The sequence below is a fragment of the Rhizopus microsporus genome (assembly GCF_002708625.1).
Source record: "Rhizopus microsporus ATCC 52813 unplaced genomic scaffold scaffold_16, whole genome shotgun sequence".
In the NCBI taxonomy this organism is placed as follows: domain Eukaryota; kingdom Fungi; phylum Mucoromycota; class Mucoromycetes; order Mucorales; family Rhizopodaceae; genus Rhizopus; species Rhizopus microsporus.
In genome coordinates, this window is record NW_019671931.1 from 171,599 (window position 1) to 189,646 (window position 18,048).

The 18,048-nt window shown below is 38.7% G+C and overlaps 6 protein-coding genes across 6 annotated transcripts; 2 read left to right on the forward strand and 4 right to left on the reverse strand.

Moving 5' to 3' along the window:
* Nucleotides 1-1,887: 1,887 nt before the first annotated feature.
* RHIMIDRAFT_261930 (uncharacterized protein) lies at nt 1,888-3,019 on the reverse strand. Its single transcript, XM_023611578.1, has one exon. It carries the CDS (start codon nt 2,992-2,994, stop codon nt 1,963-1,965), a length of 1,032 nt encoding a protein of 343 aa, XP_023463351.1. The 5' UTR covers nt 2,995-3,019; the 3' UTR covers nt 1,888-1,962.
* A 1,390-nt stretch (nt 3,020-4,409) lies between these two features.
* RHIMIDRAFT_261931 (uncharacterized protein) lies at nt 4,410-5,021 on the reverse strand. Its single transcript, XM_023611579.1, has one exon. It carries the CDS (start codon nt 4,759-4,761, stop codon nt 4,447-4,449), a length of 315 nt encoding a protein of 104 aa, XP_023463352.1. The 5' UTR covers nt 4,762-5,021; the 3' UTR covers nt 4,410-4,446.
* Nucleotides 4,818-6,299, forward strand: RHIMIDRAFT_261932 (uncharacterized protein). The gene is made up of 3 exons (XM_023611580.1): nt 4,818-4,932; nt 4,960-5,442; nt 5,542-6,299. The coding sequence occupies exons 1-3, from the start codon at nt 4,835-4,837 to the stop codon at nt 6,173-6,175; spliced, it is 1,215 nt and encodes a 404-aa protein (XP_023463353.1). The 5' UTR covers nt 4,818-4,834; the 3' UTR covers nt 6,176-6,299.
* Nucleotides 6,300-9,375: 3,076 nt separating this feature from the next.
* Nucleotides 9,376-9,890, reverse strand: RHIMIDRAFT_240319 (uncharacterized protein; the record flags this gene model as incomplete). The annotated part of the gene is made up of 2 exons (XM_023609352.1): nt 9,376-9,800; nt 9,857-9,890. 2 exons carry the CDS (start codon nt 9,888-9,890, stop codon nt 9,376-9,378), a joined length of 459 nt encoding a protein of 152 aa, XP_023463354.1.
* RHIMIDRAFT_44356 (uncharacterized protein) lies at nt 9,882-14,261 on the forward strand. Its single transcript, XM_023615251.1, has 15 exons — nt 9,882-10,431; nt 10,498-10,652; nt 10,709-10,814; nt 10,865-10,960; nt 11,015-11,130; nt 11,184-11,675; nt 11,733-11,799; nt 11,852-12,099; nt 12,162-12,356; nt 12,410-12,483; nt 12,542-12,622; nt 12,673-12,937; nt 12,982-13,473; nt 13,536-14,009; nt 14,062-14,261. The coding sequence occupies exons 1-15, from the start codon at nt 10,155-10,157 to the stop codon at nt 14,209-14,211; spliced, it is 3,288 nt and encodes a 1,095-aa protein (XP_023463355.1). The 5' UTR covers nt 9,882-10,154; the 3' UTR covers nt 14,212-14,261.
* Nucleotides 14,262-14,296: 35 nt separating this feature from the next.
* RHIMIDRAFT_206312 (uncharacterized protein) lies at nt 14,297-15,318 on the reverse strand (the record flags this gene model as incomplete). Its single annotated transcript, XM_023606888.1, has 2 exons — nt 14,297-15,051; nt 15,108-15,318. The coding sequence occupies 2 exons, from the start codon at nt 15,316-15,318 to the stop codon at nt 14,297-14,299; spliced, it is 966 nt and encodes a 321-aa protein (XP_023463356.1).
* Between the last annotated feature and the right edge of the window lie 2,730 nt (nt 15,319-18,048).

Here is an 18,048-nt window from a genome sequence, read left to right on the forward strand (position 1 = left end):
TTCCCTTTTTTTTTTAATTAGTTTTATACATAAACGGCTTGATCTTTAAGCAGGGGAGACAAAAAAAAATCAAATATTCTGGAAGAAAGACACTTCACATTGTATGTGATGCTATAAACTCACAGGTGGTAATTTTAATACAGTTCCCTCAAGATTGATATATTTCCTCTATTTCTTTCTCTTGGCAACTTACCAAGGACATATATTACCTCTTTCCAACCATGAGAGGTGAATACCAGACATGACATTAAAGACGCTGTACTTGTCCTATTCATATTATTCTTAATAGCCCACCTATATTTATAACATAAGGGGTGCCTTTGATAGTGGGTTATTGGCTAAATATTTTTTATTTTTTGGACTGTTTGACTGTTGGTTTTTTGATTGAGAGATTCCATCAACCGTAACCATCAACTTGTTTTTTATTTCATATCATGTATTATGGAATGGGGAATATGGAGAAGAATGAAATCAAGAATACATCACTAAATGGGATTAGGGAAGAAGAGCGAAATCAAAACTATGTCCCAAAGGTGCATTGTATGATTTATTAACTTGACAAGGTACAGGATATTTAATATTGTAATGACATGCCGAGGGATGTATTGCGTGAGAGCATAAAAGTCAGAGATGGGAACCACAAAACCGTCATCAGTACCAGTTTTTTTCAACAGTGGGAGATCCAATGGCATTGCCATGATTCTAAAGGCAGCGACCAACTTTGGACAATATACCAAGGTTCTTAAGTGGGTGAGCACTGCATGCACCAGAAGTTAGGCTGTGATGTCGTCAACAAAACGTTTCAATGTGTGGTATCACGTTAAACTTGTTCAGGAATTGATGTAGAATAACAACTTATAGAGTTATCATCTTGTTTTGTTTCAATAAAAAGAAATGTTATTATATCTTGGTGAACACTACGCACACAAGAAAATCTACGGAAAGGCTAATGATGGGTGCTTATTCTCCTATACATGTGGCGTCACTGTATAAGCTCACACTACCAAAGTGTCTACCTAACCTAAGGCTGTCCTGTGAGCTATCCTTTGATATAAAATACATATATACCATAATTGCGCGTGATTGATCTTGGCTCTTTGTTGATCAAACTGACGACGTAAAAACATTAAAATATAGCAATAACCATATTTTATCTCTTTCTTCTTAAAACATAACTTTTTACCTTACATCAAGGAACATGAAAAGATGTTTATTTCTGAACAAGTTTAACAGTCTGCAATAATTTTAGACAGGAAGGCATCATAGTAAGTAGCTTATAGCTCAACTTCACCAACCTTGTCCAAGTTCAACAGTCGATTTTGTAACAATTTTCCCCAAAAAAGATCCTTATGCAAGTATTGTGGGAAACTAGGAACATCTGATCAGTATTGTTATCAATAAGATTTAAAATGCTTTTGTATTCGCGTTCTGGATTCCTGAACAAACGTCTGACAAAGTGTCATTTGAAACCTGAACTGCAGCGATAAATAGTCCTCGTGCATATTTCACTGTCAACTAAAAACCCTTCTTTTGTCACTACTGCTGTAACAACAACTAACAAAACCCACTCACAATAAACGTATTTATAAAATGAAATGAAAAAAATGCAAATTGATATTGGGAGCACTGCACATCATCTGTTACTACTCTCTCTCTCAGACTTGTCTGTGTTTTCTTTTCCTTTTTTGGTAAAATGTAAAGTGTAAAGTGCCAAAGTCGATTTATCCTCAAACTTGCAATATTTCAGCGCATATTCAGCAAACCCGGCTTTTTAGCACCTTGTTTCTTTGATCTCAATGCTTACGAGAGGGAGCTAATCTACAGCTCGACCATTTCTTCTTTAATGGAAACGATCTCACCTCAATTATTAGCTAAAGTCGTCGCAAGTCACTTGTGGAATCGTTATTTTTTATTGAATTGACTTTTAAATCTATAAACAATTTTATTGAAACTTGTGGGATATTAAATGTACCAAAGACCGAATTTCTGCAAGTCTTTCTTCTTGTTTTCTCCTACACGATAGTTTGCATGAACTATCATGGGTGTCATATTATATTTTGTAGGTATATTTCTATCAAAGTATAATTGGCCTTGAGGGAAAAGCATTAGATCAAGCAAGGCAATGGGGCTCGTTTGATAGCTCAGGTTCAAGTCATCCAGCACCAGGTTTATTGCCCTTTGCTGTGTCACTTTTGGTTCCTTGTCTTGAATGTAGATTGAAGAGTCCAAGATGCGCTTGTTCATGAGAGTAGGTCTCATAATATAAAATCCAGAGTTGACGATCTTTTGTTCGGTTTCTTGACTGAATAAGGTTTCTGTGCGTACCTTTCTCGAGTTGAGTTTCATGGTAAGATATTCATAAATATGGGGCGATGTAAATACGATATCAACATCTGAGAACCAGACCGTAATATCTGCATAGAGTAGCCTCTCTACCACCAAGGACTTGGCGTGAGTGATTGGCGTATATCCTTCTGATTTCCATCCTTCAAATTCGCCTGATAGCTGTTTATGATACCACGTATCGGGAATCAACACTACATGACGACTGTATCCTGCATCTGTCAACAGCTCAACCATTTTTTCATCAATAGCAAAGACTACAAACTTATCATCCAATCCACATTTTTTGAGAGATCTAATCCAGTTTAGTGTGTATTCGCCCATGCCATGATTAGCAACAGCTGTCAGTAGTATCTTGTCTTTACGATGAACACGCAAGTTTGGCTTGATTATTCTTTCAAGTGCGTCATCTAGTTTACCCCAATTCTTTGGTTTCCACTCTTCATCACTCAGAGGCTTTGTTGTCACTTGCTCTTCTTTTTCTGGCACAATTATCTCCTCTTCGTTGTTGTTACTATTTAAGGTATCGAGCAGATCTGATGATAGGAGTGACTGTGTTGGTGTCAAGTTGTTGAGTAATGCTAATAATGAGATAATAAATATGGCAGCTAGTAGCATCACTAATGCCCTATTTTTTGTCCATCTTTCCATGCTTGCTTCTTTTTTTTAAAAAAATAAAAAGAAAAAGAAAAAGAAAAAAGAAGGAAAAGAAGGAAGGATAGGAGTCATTTATAGTGATAACGTTGTGTAACAATAAATTAGTTTAGTAATATTGACGACATCGTTTTACTTTTGTAAGATATACTTTATCTTTGTAATAGTAAATAAAGTTTATAATGAGTTATTATTAAGAAAAGCAGTAGAATAATGACTATAAGGAAAGGGGGAGAGAGAGATAAGATATTGCCACACAGTGACTGAGCTGTCTTTGAAATAAAAGAAAAACAAGGTTTCTGCCTGTCATATCTCTTTAGAGCTATTGTGTCTTTTCTTGAAGTACTACACAAAAGAAGGAAAGGGCATATATCTATCAAGCCTATTATAAGCACCGTTCAAGTTCATAAAATGTATTAAAAAAGTACACTTGATAAATAAATTTCAATATTAACCACATACACTCGGTTATGGAAATTATGACAATGACACTATCAGGAAATCTATGCTACAGTAGCTGTTCTTCTCTAACTCGCTTGTTATTGACTCCAACTCTTATCCTACTATGCAAAGAAAATTATCATGTGTCCCTTGCTACGTAGATATCCTGCTACGACTTGTTGGGCTAGCTACAAAGAATCTAACCTGAAACAATTCTTGTAGTGGGTTCAAGGTTTAATCATCCGTTGGGAAGATTGTCTTGACACTAACTTGATTGCTGTGTGTGATTAATATGCTTGAATGAAATCAGAAGAAAGGAAGCAAAACTTACAGGATGTCTTACATATCCAATAAAAATTCCACTTGACTATTTGTTGTATTTAAGTTAAAAGTTGTCATCAGACAAAATAGAAAATAGAATGACACCGTGTGTATCTTTATTCAAAATAAAGTAAAGAGAAAAGGGATAATAGCATAATCTATATTTATATATTAAGAAGTAGAGGTATTTAAACCGCTATATTCAAGGTTATTCAATGATGCAAAATACGATGTCTTCATAAGTACACATGATTGATTTTGGTTCTTTTGTTGATAGAACTGACAACAAAAAATTAGAATAAATACAAAAATAAAAAAGTTTCTTTTTATCTCTTTCTTCCTCTTCAAAAGAGATACAGGCCAATATGGTGACTTTGTAAAGTCGTGTTTAGCTTGATAGAAGTTGGAAACGAAAATCTTTCAGAGACAATAAAGAAGTTCAGAAAATTCCGTTGTCGTTGTATTGAACACAGCAAGGAGTGTGTAAGGTTTTTTCTTTTAAAAATTTGGGCACAGTTAACTCATGTACTTTCCTGTGGATAGGGCCATCTCTTCTGTATTGGTGTTGCAGAAAAGATATAAATACAATAGCATATCCTGTACCTTCATAGACGAAATGTTGTTGAAAGAAGCATACTGTTTTATTAAAAATAAATTTCAGAAAGAGGATAAAAATGCCTTTTACACTTATAAGTCTTCTCTTAAATAGCAATAACCATTTTGTTTAACACATTCACATGTTGATGTATCATCACTTTGAGAACTTTGAATTTTGAAGTCAAGAACATTTTCAGCTCTTCCAGCTAACCAGCAGACAAACCCACCTACAACTGCACCACAAGTTCTTGTTGGTGAACAACTATTGTTGATAATACAATCTGCAAAAACTCCACCAATTACAACTGAACAAAGTGTCCCCATATCAGTAGAAGCACGCTTCACAGGGAGTGCTACACATACTGCTAAAAAAAATACTAAAACCAAAAACTTCCTTATATTCATATACACTGTCACCCTCTATAGTAGTATAAGGAGAGAAAGTCAAAAAAAAAATAAACGTCTTTCCACTAGCATAATGTTACACGGACAGACAATCAATCATAACTCGCCATCACCGCCTTCGACAAGACATGAGTCGCCTGCATCTATCAGGCCAACAATATCAGCTGAACTGTGAAGAACACTTACAGCCTACGCAAGAGACTTCCGAGAAGCTAACCTTACCGTATTTGAGAATGCAGAAGCAAAAACAGCTGTTAGAGATCGCAATCAGGACCAACTCTGGGTACAATCAAATGAAATGAATAGTGCAGCCTTCGACCTAAAACAGCTTTCTGTTCTGCCTGCAGATTTCTATGAAGCTCTCGTCAATCAATATCCCTCCGCTATTGAGGCAGTTCCAGTGCGTCAGGAAGCCATTAATGGAGTCATCATTGCTTTTGATTCCGCAGAATCTCGCATAACCGCTTGCAATATTGGTATAGCAGTTGGGAGTTTCACCGTAATCGGCACACCTACGTTACTTCCTACTAGTTCCATTTACCAAGTTTCGCTTGAAAAGCTACCTTTGATGAGGTCAGACAGTTTAACTCCACTTCTGACTGAGACGTTCTCTCGCTACGGCACAGTTCTCCATGCTGGTTTATATCGCGATCCGGTTAGTCGTCTTTTCTTCGGTAAAGGGTATGCCCTTATCGATACCGCGCCTGAGGGTCGCACCGTCCTCTCTCTCAGTCACGAAATTGATTTAACGAACCAATGACTTATTTACGCTTTGTGGAGAAGTATGGCACCTCATTGTTTTAACTGCCATAAGCCTGGCTACACGAGAGGCAACTGTCCTCGCCTCTCTCAGCAATGTGTTAAGACTTGTTACAGCTGTGGGGATCCAGGCCATTTGATTAGGGAGTGTCCCAAACGTAACACGGCCACTGTAGGCGAGAAACGCACCTGCTACGATGATTCTTTGCCTACCATACCCACGTCGTCTTCATCATTGAATTTAGGCTCTTCATCCGCTCAGAACTCCTCATCATCAACACCCATTGTATTTGCTGTATCTAGATCTGTGTACCAATCTGGCATTGAGTCTTCTATGACAGCCAACATCCAGAAAAATATTGTACGAACTGGGTCAAAGGCATCCACCACTATCATTACTGCAGTTATTCCTGAGGAGGATGACGATGCCTACGACACAGATTATGTTCCTTCCGATGGTCAATCAGAATCTGATGAGTCTGAGCACGATTCTGATGTTATGTCAATAGATTCACAAGAGAGACAAGATATCGAAGACGATGCGCATCTTCTACAGAGTAACTCCACTCCGGGCGCAGTCCCACAGTCAGATGGGGAAGCGGCTCATTCATCATCCACACATCGATTATGGGAGATACCACACGTGTCTCTATAACTTCGCTTAATTGTCGAGGTCTTAAAAAAATTCTCCAAGAGGGAAATTATTTGCCCGTTATACTCGTTCCTTAGAAATCGACATCATAGCCTTACAAGAAACTCATGCCGACTTCTTCGGCCTTTGAATTATGCCTTCAGACTTAGTCAGCCACATGGGCTCGCCACTGTGGCCTAATTTCTTTTAATCGTCAGCTGGCGATTGAACTACGCTGGTTCTCTATAGACGGACGACTCCTTGTCGCTCAAGTCACAGATTTATCAGGAGCGTATGACCCTCTTCTTATATACGTCGCCTATGCTCCTGCACGTCCTCCAGATCGTCCCGCTTTCTTTCACTCTCTCAACCCATGCTACGCTTTGATGTTGCACCTCCACAACATGCTGTTCTAGTAGGAGATTTTAACCACAACATCCATTTTCCAATGACGCACCAGTTACTTCAACCTTGGAAAGAATGGCTACATTCATTCTGGCACGACGCCTTTCTCAGCGACCCAAATCAACGCTGTCTGCCTAGATCAGTTGCTTGTCCTCTTCATGAAGTATACGCGAGCGACCGGTTTTCTGATGCTTTATGAAAATACTATCAGGATCCGTTTTGTACATTTGAGACATCTTTGAGCTGTGCGAGCATGAATGCCTAATCGTTTTGCAGCAGCCGAAGCACTCATAACTTTCTCGAACATCAGTTTAAAGAGCCTATCTTTGTCTTGATCCGTGTAGAGTGTGTATGCTCGCTTACTCGACGCATCCTTCATGCAAACATCTACGTCATCTTTTGCATCTTCATTTGCCATAGAGCCTATATCGAAGTTATTCTCCTGAGGCTGATTATGCAGATACTGGGTGTGTGAGCTAACTGCTTCTAAAGCATATCGCTCCTCATCAATGATGTAATCCTAGGCTCAGATCTACCGTATTCATCAGCTGCACTACCGTGCTCGCCTTCATAGAAAATTTGAAAGCTCATAATGTAATAATCGGTTTTTAATAAGAAAGAGAGTAAAAAGAGAAGAAAAAAGAAAGCTGACAGCGCTTTCATGCTTAATATACACATACTTTGTACGACAAAGCTTCTACATATACAACATTTAATTTGCCAGCAAGCGAAATCAACGAATGATTAACGTGACATTAGAGTTTAACAAGTGCGAATTTCACTCTTGGCATCAGTGTCAATAATCTTTGGAAGTACTGTATAGCCACATTATTCATTACCAAAGCTACTTCCTTCCTTAGCAAACAAATAGATGACGCTCAGAACACTTGCATAAGTTGAACCTTCGGGGGCTCGCGCAATTCCTCCACAACAATGATGCTACATCTGGCAAACCTACCAATCATGCAGGAACGCGCTTACTTCCTTCAGTCCCAATTCCTTCTACGCACCTATACCCTCCCAGATGATTCAATACTTTCTCATCTTCTCCCATTGATCCGCCAACCTAGAAGCCACTCCCAATGGTATAAGCTCTCTAAGTCCCCCATTTGGAAACTATGCTCACCAAATCCAGAATCCCTTGATCACCACTCATTACGATTGATGCAAAGGAAGCTCCGCTAAGATAACTTCAATTACAAGCGCTCTACGCACGCCTCTGTTCTTCTTATACACTGTCGCTCGACTATCTCCCTAGATCCCATCCTTTGGCTACCAATGACCAGGTCTGAGAGAAGTCGCTGTATACGTTGGCGCCCTGGTTGGCCCCCCAGTGGTCACGACAAAACCTGCCCTCAGCATCCCCAACCAGTCCTTCACCAAAGCCTATGCCATTCATTATTCCCAGATGCACCACCGACTTATGACACCTGAAGCAATTTCCGACCCATTGTCCTTCCTTTTGAGCATGCTACCTATGAAGAAACCACGCTTCTTTCAAACCGCTCTCTTATGGGCCTTTCGCTGGCCAGCTATCTGCACTCTTCTTTTTGAACTTGACTACCTCCATCACCAAAAGTGTCTGTCTTCTCTGCCCTCTCACCTCGGGCAAAAGCTCCTCAATTGGCTTCTTCCTTCCTCTCACTAGTGTATCTTACACTTGGTTCAACATCCTTTCTTCAATAAATTTTTTACCCTTGATCCCATAAGGGTTTTTTAGCTACCAATTCTTTATTCTCTTTTGACCTGCCTCGGGCGAAGAAGGTATATTATTATTATCGTGCGCCCACTTGAGGCTTTAATTATAAATAAAACTGTTTAACCGTATAACCACATGCGGGAAATATTGTCTTTGAGACAAATATTGGATGTGAACTTGGCGAATTCTGTTAAAAATATCTTAATGATAGGGTCTGTTTTCGAATATGCAAAATCAAATCAACAGTAAAATCATTCATGTCTTGCTTTTTTTAGGGTTTTCACGATCTTTTAACAAATGTTGATGCACGTGCGGTTCTTTTAAATTTTTCTAAAGATTCTGACGGTCCACAAACAAATGTAATATTGACCATCGAATCTGTGTAAACATCTGTTCTGTGTGTCTAGAAGAGTGATATACACTTATTAATAACTGCTGTATAGACCACCTGCGCTAAAGGATCTGGATATTGGTCCTCACCCAAAGAATGATTTGTCTGCATCCTTCATTCATCCTACCATTCAAGCTCTTTTTGCACTTGAAAACCCGAAAAGAGTGGTCCATTGGCAGAAAAAAAGCATCGTTTTCTGTCAGGCAAATCATTAATGTTTCTTATTTAAGCTCCAATACTCTTCCCAATGATAAAGTAGGTATGAGCAAACGGCCAAATTATGTAGTAGATATGTATGGGAATATCAATATGTACACTCAACTAGCTATGGTGAAGCCAAGCCAAGTTATGCCTCGGACATTCAAAAAGTAATGGACTTCTACCGTTTAGCAATATTTGACTTAGTTCAAGGATAAGTGAAAGCTTTGCCTCGTAAAAGAACACCATCACTTGGTTCCTTGCTCCCGTTGTTAAAGTGTCAAGCTTAATATCACTTTTTTTTTTTTTTTTTAAAAAAATAAGATAGCATTATGATTGATCAAGGTTATGTGTAATAAGTTTTAGTGCTGTATCATCCTATTCCTAGCCCGCCTTTAGTCTTACTACTTTGAGCACAGTGTTTCAAATTAGACTTTATTAACTCTAATCTTTTTTTTTTGGTATCGTAGACCTTAGAGTATATAGTATACAGTGTACTTTTTTTTTTATTTCATAAACTGTCTTCATATGCTACAGCCACTGTTGAGTACCTACCAAGTGGTGATGGATAGAGTCTCTTGTTTTTCTTGCATAATACTCATCAAGACGATCTGCTTCTCTTCGCAATTCCTCTAGTGCCATCCTTTTTCGTTTATCCTTGTCCTTCTGGTATTCTTCGTACTCTTGTTGCAGGCTAGGACTTTGTTTTTCATGCTGAATTGTTGTCAAGAGTTGTTCTAATAACTGTTGTGTCTCTTCCATAGAAGTACTAATAGTCGAATCAACTGTCTTGGTTTGCTTTAGTTTTAGATGACAGCCAGTTAATGCAACATAAGTCTTGGCTAATTCCTCAGACGAGATAGATTTCTTTTCAAAATGCTCAACAAAGGAATGAAGCTCTTGATTGAGTTTTGCTTGGCTGTTTGCAAATACCAACTTGTCTAATTCGGCTACGTCTACAGATAATGAAGTAAGTTTAACATGTAGTTCAACATGACTCCTCAACCTCAACCTTCAAGGAGAGCATTCGGTGTAAATTTGACCATTAAAAAGAAAAAGAAAAAGATACGCGTGAATTGATATATGAATTATTTAAGACCAAAAATGGTTTACGACTCAACACATAGACTACCAGTAGGGATGGTATCTAGTGACTTATGCTTATATAATTACGCTTTACTTTTTTTTGGAGAAGGGGGAGTCTTGATGTTTGCAGTAGAAAGTTGCGGAATAATAATATAAAACCTTGTGTTTCAATTTGCTGTCATTTTCTCTCTCTCTTTCTCTCTTTCCTTTTTTCAACTCATTAAATGGCAGAGCCAGACACGACTTACTTTGAAAGTTTATGCGAACAGCTTTATAACCCAAAGACACCAGAGGAAGGTGAACAAGTACGGAAGGTTCTCGAGCAGTCTTTTCCTATCTTTGGTGATTCGACCAACCTGCCAACAGAAACAGCTTCTTCTCTTCGTTTGTTATTATCAAGATCACCTAATCCCTTCGTTCAGACCTTTTGTCTTTCTCGAATAAAACAACTTGTGCAAGCTCAGTCCAATGCTTTCAGTATACAAGTCAAAATACAACTTCGTAAGAGCAAAAACTAATAATAATAATAGCTTTTGTATACATGATTGATAAACACCATCATTATAGGAACGTTTTTGTTGGAGTATGCGTTCATACATCCTGATTTAATACCATTTGTGATATCGCAACTTGGAAATGTATTAGCAGTGATTACATTGATCGGATGGGCAGAAGTTGAAGAATATAAGAATATTTATAAAGACATTTCTCAATTCATACAGGTATATTTATAATGCCTGACACCAGCTTGTTTGCTCAATCAGATGTACAACAATAGGCATCAATAGATCATCGCATTGTTGGATTACAACTATTATCCATTCTTGTTCAGGATATGAATCCGCCATCATTCACAAGAAACTCATCAAAATATAGAAAAGCAGGTAAATGGAGGCCACATAAAAGAGATGTAGGGACTGACAATTTTTTTAAGCGGGTGAATTCAGAGACACTCAACTGTTTGACATCTGTGAGGCAGCATTCAAAACGTTGGAGGAAATAGTTGAACATGGCATCATCTATACTCACGGTAACACCAAACGCAACCTTTATGCGTACACATATACTCATTCATGACTGGTAGTTAACCAAGCAGAGCGACTGAAAGAAGTCACTTTGAATTTACTCGTGAGATGCTTCTCCTATGATTTCAGCGGAACAAGTTCAGATGAATCAGGAGAAGATACAGCAACGATACAGGTAAGTAAACAACAAGGAACTTATTCATCATACACATTCATATCAAAATGTAGGTTCCTACTTCATGGAGGCCATTACTCGAAAAGGACTCCTTTTTACCCACTTTTTTTAAAGCATACAGCGAGTTTGAACCACCTTATTCATCCAAGGTTATGGAATGTCTCGTACAAATCGCATCAATCCGTATTGCTTTATTTACCGAACCACAAAGAACGAAATTTATTGTAGCCATTATGCAAGGCATACGTGACATTATCGTCAATACGCAAGGACTGGATGATGGCGACAACTACAACGGATTCTGCCGATTCCTGTCGCGATTTAGAGCTACTGTTCCCTTGAATGAAATGGTACAAACCCCTGGATATCTTGATTGGATTGAGTTGATTGCCAATTTTTCATTCAAGGCATTTCAATCATGGAAGTTTGCACCCAACACATCATCCTACGTGCTTAGTTTCTGGACTAGATTGGTGCAGAGTATGACATATTACCAACAGCTGGGAGAAGAGGCAATCGAGAAACTGGCAAATCTCACAATAGGAGTAGCGTAAAAAAATGGTGAGGCATCTTGTTAGTGTAGTGTCTAACGGTGTGTATAGATAGTTCAAGCCTATGTTTCCACCGCACTAGAGGCTGTTCCTATACGTATTGAGGAAGGACTTGATGGTAATTAAAACAATAATGAATGTATATCCCTTCCATTTAATAGCTTATATAGACCCTCTCGAGAATGAGGATGCCCTGATAGAATCATTAAATCATCTAGGACAAATAGCACACAAGAGGTATCAGGCTTGCAGCACAGCTTTGATTGAACTATTTAATTCAATTACCGACCAGTATCAGGAACTCATCAATACGGTCGGCATAAACATGTCCTCTGAATTTAAAGAAGCTTTGGAAGTGATTGAAACAAAGTATGCCTGGGTTGTTTACATCATGGCTTCGTTCATAGGAAATAGAGCTGTAATACATACAAGTTGATTTTATTATTATTATTATTAGTTAGCTAAGAGTTAATGTTTTAGGCATTTATGACGTCTGACAATGTCGATAAAATAGACAGCGAGATCACGACAAAGGTATTGCAGCTAGTTGACTTTCAGCAATCTCTTTTGAATCAGAACGGAAGTACTTTTATGAATGAAAAGTTGGATTTAGCCATCATCTTCTTTTTCCAAATGTTTAAAAAGTCATACATGTCCGAATCAAGTGGAAGAGACGTAAGTTGATGCATCTGATTTCTACACATAAGGTTGATCCTTTTTTTTATTAGATTTATTCGATTCTATCAGAAGTGTTTGGAATAAGTCATCAAGTGACAATGCTAGATGTGATTATGCGAAAGATGTTAGTATTGGAAAAAGATGGCCACATATAACTGTTGTTTAACATGTATATACAATAGCATATCCAATTTACAGCACTGGGCAGATAATGAAACTGTCATCCGACGGACGCTAGAGTTATTTAATGATTTAAACACAGGGTAATATTGTATCATATGACTTTTCATTTGGATGCTCATCTTGTATTTAGATATGGTGCTTCCAAAAACCTTCGCAAGATTGAAGCAACTACCTTCATTCTTCAAAACCACATGTCAACCGAGATTGCTTTTTGTCAGCATGAGAAGCAGCATGATAATAGGATCCTTTATTTTCAAATACTTTGCAAGCTATTATTTGCAGATGATAATATCACAGAACGCGCATTTTATGATTTTATGGAACCATTTCATAGACGAATCGAAGCATTAGGTTCATTAGACACTGTAGAAGCATTTCAACAAGAATCAATCAAGGTAAAATATAAAAAAGGGAGACCTATAGCTTATTGTTTTTATAGAAAGCAATTCGGGACATCTTTACAGACTTGTATGGCTTCATGCTGCCCATTCAGAGCCGTCGTCACTTTACGCTCTTTTTTGACTGGTTCTATAATTACTATTCGTCTCTCTTGCTTCGTGCGGCAGAATCATGGTCTCCGGATCCAATAGTGAATACATTATTGAAATTCTACGTAGAGTACGCCAGTAATAAAAACCAGAGACTCGGTTTTGACGTGTCCTCTCCGAACGGTATTTTGATCTTTAGAGATGCAAGCCAAATCATTTCCATGTATCATCAACAGGTGATGAAGCAGCCAGTTTTACGACAAGATCAAGTCTATGATTACAGATATAAAGGTATCATCCTGTGCTTTGATATTATGTCCAAGTGTCTTGGTGGAAAATATGTTAATTTCGGCATCCTTTGGCTCTATCAGGACAAATCTGTGAATGAAGCAATAGATGCAACGCTCCAGCTAATACAGAGTATTCCAGTGAATGATCTCATGGTAAATTTTTTTTTTTAAAAAAAGAAAAGGGAAAACATTGTATAATTGTATATTTTCTATAGAGTTTCCCAAAGCTATCTCACTCCTTCTTCTTTTTACTTGATGAGCTAGTCAGAGAACGACAACTTATGGCCTTACCTCACCTATCTCCCGAGACGTTCTTGCACTTGATGCAAGCTTGTGAACAAGGCATGGATTCTTCAGATCAATTGATATGTTCTCATGCTTGCTCTGCTATCAATCATATAGCCTGTTTTGCTATACAAGAAACCGAAAAATCGACAAGACAGCAGCAGCGTCGAAGGTCATCTGCACAACAGCATTGGCTCATTACTTATCTCGCACAATTCAATCATATCTTACCGACTCTGTTGGCAGGTCTGTTTCAGTTACTGCTATTTGACGATAAATCAGATCAGTGGACCTTGTCTAGACCGCTCTACCCGTTGATTTTGTTACAAAGAGACTATGTTTTCAAGTATATCAGTGTTGTTATCGAACAACAGCCACCAGAGACAAGGCCTATTGTTACAACAGTAAGTAAAAAAAAAAAAAAAAAAAGTAATACAGGTTACTCATTTTGCATAGGTTTTGAATGGTTTATTAGACGGCATCAATTGGACTCTAACAACAAAGGATAGGGAAAGATTTACCCATAATGTATCTTCTTTTAGAAAGCCGCTGAATGCACACAGTATAAGATTGACACCACTGACGGCTCCCCCATCATATTATTAAAGAGATACACAAACAAGTTGGATACTTTATTATTTTTGTTTTTTATATTTCTAAAGTATAGAAGCGATATCAAAAAAATAAACGATTAGTCTTTTTTTTTTTTACATGATAAAAACATACTTACATCTTCGTTTTGTAATCGTCTGATAGGATCTATAGAGTATCTAAGACCGTTAAATATACTTTGAAACGCACCCGTAAGCCCAATCATCGGTCTAATGACGGCCACAGGTACAGCTCGTATGACATTTCGAGATGGTTGCTGTATTTCATCGTCATCTTCTTCATCATCAGCAGGAACTGCCAAAATAGTTTGAGCCATGTGTTCATCCGTATACACAAAATGCTCCTGAGGCTGATGGTTCTGTTGAGAACCTGCAAAGAAATCATCTGCATGTTCTAGGATCACTTGGGTTCCGGACGCCACACGCGAACTCAGCTTGATGGCTTCAATCGCTGTAGCACGAGCGAACGAGATCGTACCCTTTTGAATACCTCGCATGATACGGCCATCCTTGCGGTACTGTTGAATGGGTAACAAAACAAGATCAGCCATACCTGTTCCCAGATTGGTAAGTGATCGGATAGGCGCGACACCAGAGACCATATGCGGAACCTGTGTTTGTTTGATATGAGGTAACCACTCTTGCGCGATCTTGTCAAGCAAAGAATCAATGCCGGCTATACCCGTCAGTTTGATTTGGCAAAGCGACACCTTTGCGCCATCAAGCGAGAATAAATTGATAAGCTCTGCAAGTTGCCCTTCTTTAAGATTACCGTAATTGATATATTTGGGCTTATAGTCCACTTTGAGCGTGACAGGGAAGATATTGACAGACTCTGTAAAAAGTCATTAGCATTCTGTTTTGACAGAAAAAAAAAAAAAGATAACTTACGAAAGAATGTCTCATCTGCCTTTGGTTCCTTTGATGGTATATAATTCATGATTGGCGTAGACTTTACTATCGTCTTATCAAACGTGAAGAACCCAACCAGGAAATTAAGAGCATCTTGGTCGATATAGAGTCGAACAGGTAGCAGCTTTGCTTTGAGTCTCAGTTCTGGATCATCTGCAGGCCGCAAACAAGTCAACTGGATATCAACCATTTGTTCATCCTTTTCTCTAAACACAGTAGGTGATTTCATGTAGCCTAGGAACTTCTTCCAGGCTGACGTTTTGATGTTGTCAATAATATCTACGTCCTTTATGCGCAGTTGGAAGCGCATGACTGTCTTTTCATGCGTAGGCATAAGATGAAAGTCGACATCTATACCCGTCAGTTGAACCTCCATCTGTGCCGTATCTCGTTTTCGTTGGTAGAAGCCACCTCCCTGATCTGTCGTACTCGTCGTTCTTCTATCGTGTTTTCGTGCTGCCATTTCGGCACGGACGTAGTCCCAATCGTAGCCGTCGTATAATTTCCACACAAGATTCACATGGCTCACATGGAGAGATAGAACAGCCCCTAACGTTCTCTCGGGTGTGTTTCTTGTTTCGCTTGTTGCGTTCAAAGAGGACGAACCATAAAAGTTATCGACTAACTCGAGTTCATCTGACACTAGCATTCGCACAATGTCCTCTGATCTCTTAATATGTCTTGGTGGTTTCATCGGGGGTGATGCTGTTTTAATGGTGGGTGACGCGTAAAATTCCTCCTCATAGTCTTCAACTTCAGGTACCTCGATTAGCGTCGGAGGAGATATCTTGCTCTCTCTAGACATCATCATCTTGAATGCATTCTCATCCAAGCTGGCCAGCATATCTTGTTCATTCATAAATTGCTTGACGGTGGAAGGTGAATGGAGTTTATGAAAGGGTTGTTTCGACTGTGAACCATTGTCGAAATCTTCCTTGAGGGTTGATAGATGTGTGATGAGGTTGATCAAGGACTGAAAAGAATCCGCATGAGTGTCTAGATGGATTGTAGCATTTGTCAGCGCCACGTCTGCCTTGGGCGCTATTATATGGTCTAGTAGTTTTAATTTTACATCAAGTTCAATCGATCTTAATCCAGCCAAAGGTATGAGGCCAAGGTTAGTCCAATATGCCTCTGATGTACTGTTGTTACCCATGTTCTTCTCGTCTATTAGGGGGCCATGATTAAGTTCAGAGAACAAAAGTTGAATGCTGTCCACAGAAATGTTGATTTCAAGGATAGACTGTCCTGTCAAGATCTCGGTCACCACCTGTATACCGTCCGCCAAGATAACGCACCGGAATGGGTAGTCATTAGGATCATAGTCGATAGAGGTTTCCAGTACATTTGTGTACACTTTAACACATTGTGTTGGAGGATCAATCATGTTTATCTACAATTTGAATAAGCTATCTCTCTCTGGCGCGTGCATTTGCGCACACAATATGTTCTACTTACATCCTCTGGCATTTGCTGAAAATAGATAAGCTGATCTATAAAACTAATATCTGGAGTCGCCTTCCAGCACAAGTTACAGATAACGACACTTGAATCTTTATTGATTCTATTCATATCTGGAAATAGCAAAAGTCTAGAAAAGACGGATACCATTGGCTTATTCTTACTAGACTATGCATATATAAAAAGATAGATAGGTAGAGAGAGGAGATGAGTAAGTTTGTATAAATAAATATGAAAAACTTACTGCCATTATCTTGGGCAACGTTCTACAGATCAACGGTCGCTGTTTGATCATATCATTCAGGGCTAGTTGTTCAATATCCAATGTCGTAATATTTTCATTTCTTCCTAAATGCTTCATGCAAGCAAAATACTTGAACTCTGAAAAATCAAGCGTGTAGAGATGATCATCGGATGACTGAAGGTACCAGAGACCTTGGCTCATGACTGCCACAATCGACAGTAGACTTGGTCCTTCTTGCTGTTGCTCTCCAGATGTTTTCTCTACATCCAATAGGAACCGTGGTTGCCAAAGCAGCAAATCGTTCTGAATAGTCTGCACTTTATCCCATCGCTTCTTTGTCAAGTTCATATATGTCTGAGGAAAATGGCAGTTGGCTACTAGTTGCTAAACAATAGAAAGAGAAAGAGTCACTAAACGTGTTTTTGCATGACTTATGAACTATATACCGAGGTTTCAATTGTTCTCTGTTTGAATATAAGAGCAGAATCTGACTGATTTTCAATCGACATATTCTTTTGACCTTGCCGCAATTCATCAAACAGTACTCGGGGAAGTTCAAATTCGGATGCATCCGTTTGAAGATGTATCGATGCTGGATCTTTAATGGTGAGTTCGATGCTAGGTGACAGTGTGTCAGATAGTAAATCCTTATCCTGTACTGTCTTTATTGTAAACCAACACTGGACAAGGCCATCTACAGCAACAAAAACATTCTTCAATAACCAATTTTAACAAATGCATCGCGTGTTACCTTCTTTCATAAACACGTTGATATAGTTCAGATCAATATTAATACGTAGAGCAAAGCTTCGACCGCTTGATTCCTTTCTGCCCTTTTTCTTTTCTTCACTTGGTGAGGATGACCAGCTGATCACAGGTTTCTTGATATCGACACTCAGTTGGTAGTCATGACATTTATCAGTGTACTCATACCGGCTGGTCGCTTGGCTCATATCAGGCGATAAAAGTACAAGACGGATAAAGGCACATTTGATACGCAATTTAGTGTTGGTTGGGACTTCTGAGGTGCTCAAATCCAAGTTTTGTGGCGGTGGTGGTTGTGTTGGTCGTGATGAAGACGGCGGAGATCTATTTATTATGGCCAAAATATATTGTTCCAATCGATCTACAGTGCGTGGATCCACAAGAAGCTTAAATGCCTGTATGTCTACATATATGTCTTCGTCCAATGAAATGTTTCCTACATGAACCATT